At 29.9% G+C, this 2,450-nt stretch overlaps 1 protein-coding gene across 1 annotated transcript in view; it reads right to left on the bottom strand.

Annotated features, from left to right (window-relative positions):
• LOC103309202 (PMS1 protein homolog 1) overlaps positions 1-1,759 on the bottom strand; it is a 6,057-nt gene extending 4,298 nt beyond the window's left edge. The window contains exons 1-5 of the mRNA XM_008184059.3: positions 1,203-1,759; positions 976-1,096; positions 745-909; positions 232-506; positions 32-160 (exon numbers count right to left, since the gene is read on the bottom strand). Of these exons, the coding sequence (XP_008182281.2) occupies positions 32-160; positions 232-506; positions 745-909; positions 976-1,096; positions 1,203-1,556 (1,044 nt within the window). The 5' untranslated portion in view covers positions 1,557-1,759. The remainder of the gene's footprint in view (positions 1-31; positions 161-231; positions 507-744; positions 910-975; positions 1,097-1,202) is intronic.
• Between the last annotated feature and the right edge of the window lie 691 nt (positions 1,760-2,450).

Below are 2,450 nucleotides of genomic sequence, written 5' to 3'. Positions count from 1 at the left end.
CAACTTACTCTTTGATAATATGTATTCTTACTTTTTCAATTTTATTGTCCCTGACCGGTCTTTTGTTAACATATAAATAAATTGCATCAGCAACATTTGTGGTAAAAAAACAATTTTGCACATTTATATTTTGTACAGGTAAAACTGTATCAATATTTACCTAATGTGATTAAGTGAATATGAATTAAAGTAATATCAAATTATCTGAATCCAATTACACCAAAAACTAACCTCTTCGCTTGTAAACGTCAAGTGCTTTACATACTTAGTCATTGACGATGACCAAATTTGACCAAATGTCACAGTCAAATCGATGGCTGAAGTCATTTGCCACAACACAGATTTATTATGAACCAGAGAAACACGAACATTTTGTTGAATAGCTGCTAATGATTTAACAATATTTTCAACCCTTCGTAAATCATTAACACAGTGTTTCTTTGAACTATAAATCTGTTTTCGAACTGGTAACTTTTTGAAAAGGTTTACTATTTTGATAACTGTACCTATTCAAAACATAACATTAAAATGAACCTTGAGCAAATTATATTAAATAATATCAGATACTATCTACAGCATCCGTGGAAAATACTAGTATAAGTATACAATTATACCTAGTAGTTATTGTCAAGAAACTCGAAGACTCGTCAACATTAGATAATATAGGCAAAAATATTTGCTTATAATTAGGTATAATTTGCTTATCGGAATCACTTGCAAATGATGAAAATATAATTTACGAACCCTTCTGGTGATGACAAATTGTACTATCCTTCACACGACCATTGCTGTCCATGGTAAACGATTTAGCATATTCATCAAAATCTGATTTTGTAATAACAGTCACATCAGCCACAGCACAAATGGAACTAAGAGCTTCGCCGCGAAATCCGTAGTAAGTCAATTTACCTATTTAGTGTAAAAACTAGAAAAATGTAATCTATCAGGAAATATAAAAAAAAAAACATGGCAAACCTAAATCAGATATTTCGGATATTTTGGAAGTGTAATTACGCAAACACATGACATATACGTCGTTGTGTGAAATGCCAACCCCGTTGTCACGAATTTCAATCTTGTCCAGCCCATAGTTGTCCTAAACATCGAACAATGTGTTCAACGCAACACAAAATTGGTGGTTTTTAAACTGATTATGTATATCAATATTCAATAATATTATGTTTATTTTTGATTTTGAATACCAGACGTATATCGATGATTGTAGCATTGGCGTCAATAGAGTTTTCCATTAATTCCTTCACCACCGACGATGCCGACGTAATAACTTGAGTACTACTGATCAGTTTGATCGTTTCCGACGGTAATTGTTTCATCGACATGACTTTTCCTTTCGCATATGTTATTATTGACTGTCTAGACTCGGTTTCGAAATTACATTTGAAAAGACGATAAGTGAGGACGGAGTTAGGTAAGTACTTGGTACACGTCTTGACTACAACAACTATAATATATTGTATATATTTAAGATGTAAAATAGTAATAACAATAAGGTAATTTGAATTTACAAAAAAGCGCAATAGCTTATCAATTATCATGATTTGTGTTTATTCCGTGTTTCTGATAACCAGTCTGTTGAGTGTAGACCATAGATAGTACTATCTTAAATCGTATACACTGTCGTGGTCCAACCACGGTTTAGGATATACCATTAAAGATATACCATATAATACACAGATAAGCAATGCCATAGAAATATTCGTTGACTAGAATTATAGTTGAATTTATTTTCACGAGATGTCGCTGTTGCATTTGTGACCACTATTAGTTTAATATATTGAATGACGTCAATGGTATAACCTGGTATAACCATTGATTACAATATAATATTATATAAATATATAATACAACGGACCACGAGTTGAGACGGTCTACAGACTTTCTTCAATTCAAAATATAATTTATAAACTAAATAGGTACTCTTATTCTGTAGTGTAGACTGTTGTAACTTGAAAATAAAAGAACATAAATCAACACATCAATAGTGAGTTATTAAATGGAATTTTCTTGTATTAGGTTAGTAAATCACTATTCACTATATGTACTGAGTATGTATATTTTGTATATTTGAATCAAATAAATTATTTCATTTAAATTATAATAACAATTATTTAACATATAAAATACTATTTGTCATAAAATTGTCAACAATTTATGTATTTATGTAATTATTCTTTATTCTATTTTATGTAAACACTACCTATATTATATATTGTAATTTATTGCTTAATTAATTTTACCCAAAACCTTTACAGGTTATATACATATATTTACCAATTGACCCACTTGGATGCTCATCTGAGTTGAAATTAAATGGTACAGAAAGTGGTTTTAATTTTTTTTTTTCAGAATTCATGAATCTGGTCCAAAATACTCCTGACAAATGTAACGATTATACAACTGAGATTTGTCAAGTGACAATAATTGTGTGT

This window comes from Acyrthosiphon pisum, chromosome A1 (genome assembly GCF_005508785.2).
Source record: "Acyrthosiphon pisum isolate AL4f chromosome A1, pea_aphid_22Mar2018_4r6ur, whole genome shotgun sequence".
Classification (NCBI taxonomy): Eukaryota; Metazoa; Arthropoda; class Insecta; order Hemiptera; family Aphididae; genus Acyrthosiphon; species Acyrthosiphon pisum.
The sequence above is the reverse complement of the archived record's forward strand: the minus strand, read 5'-3'. Positions and strand labels throughout refer to the sequence as shown.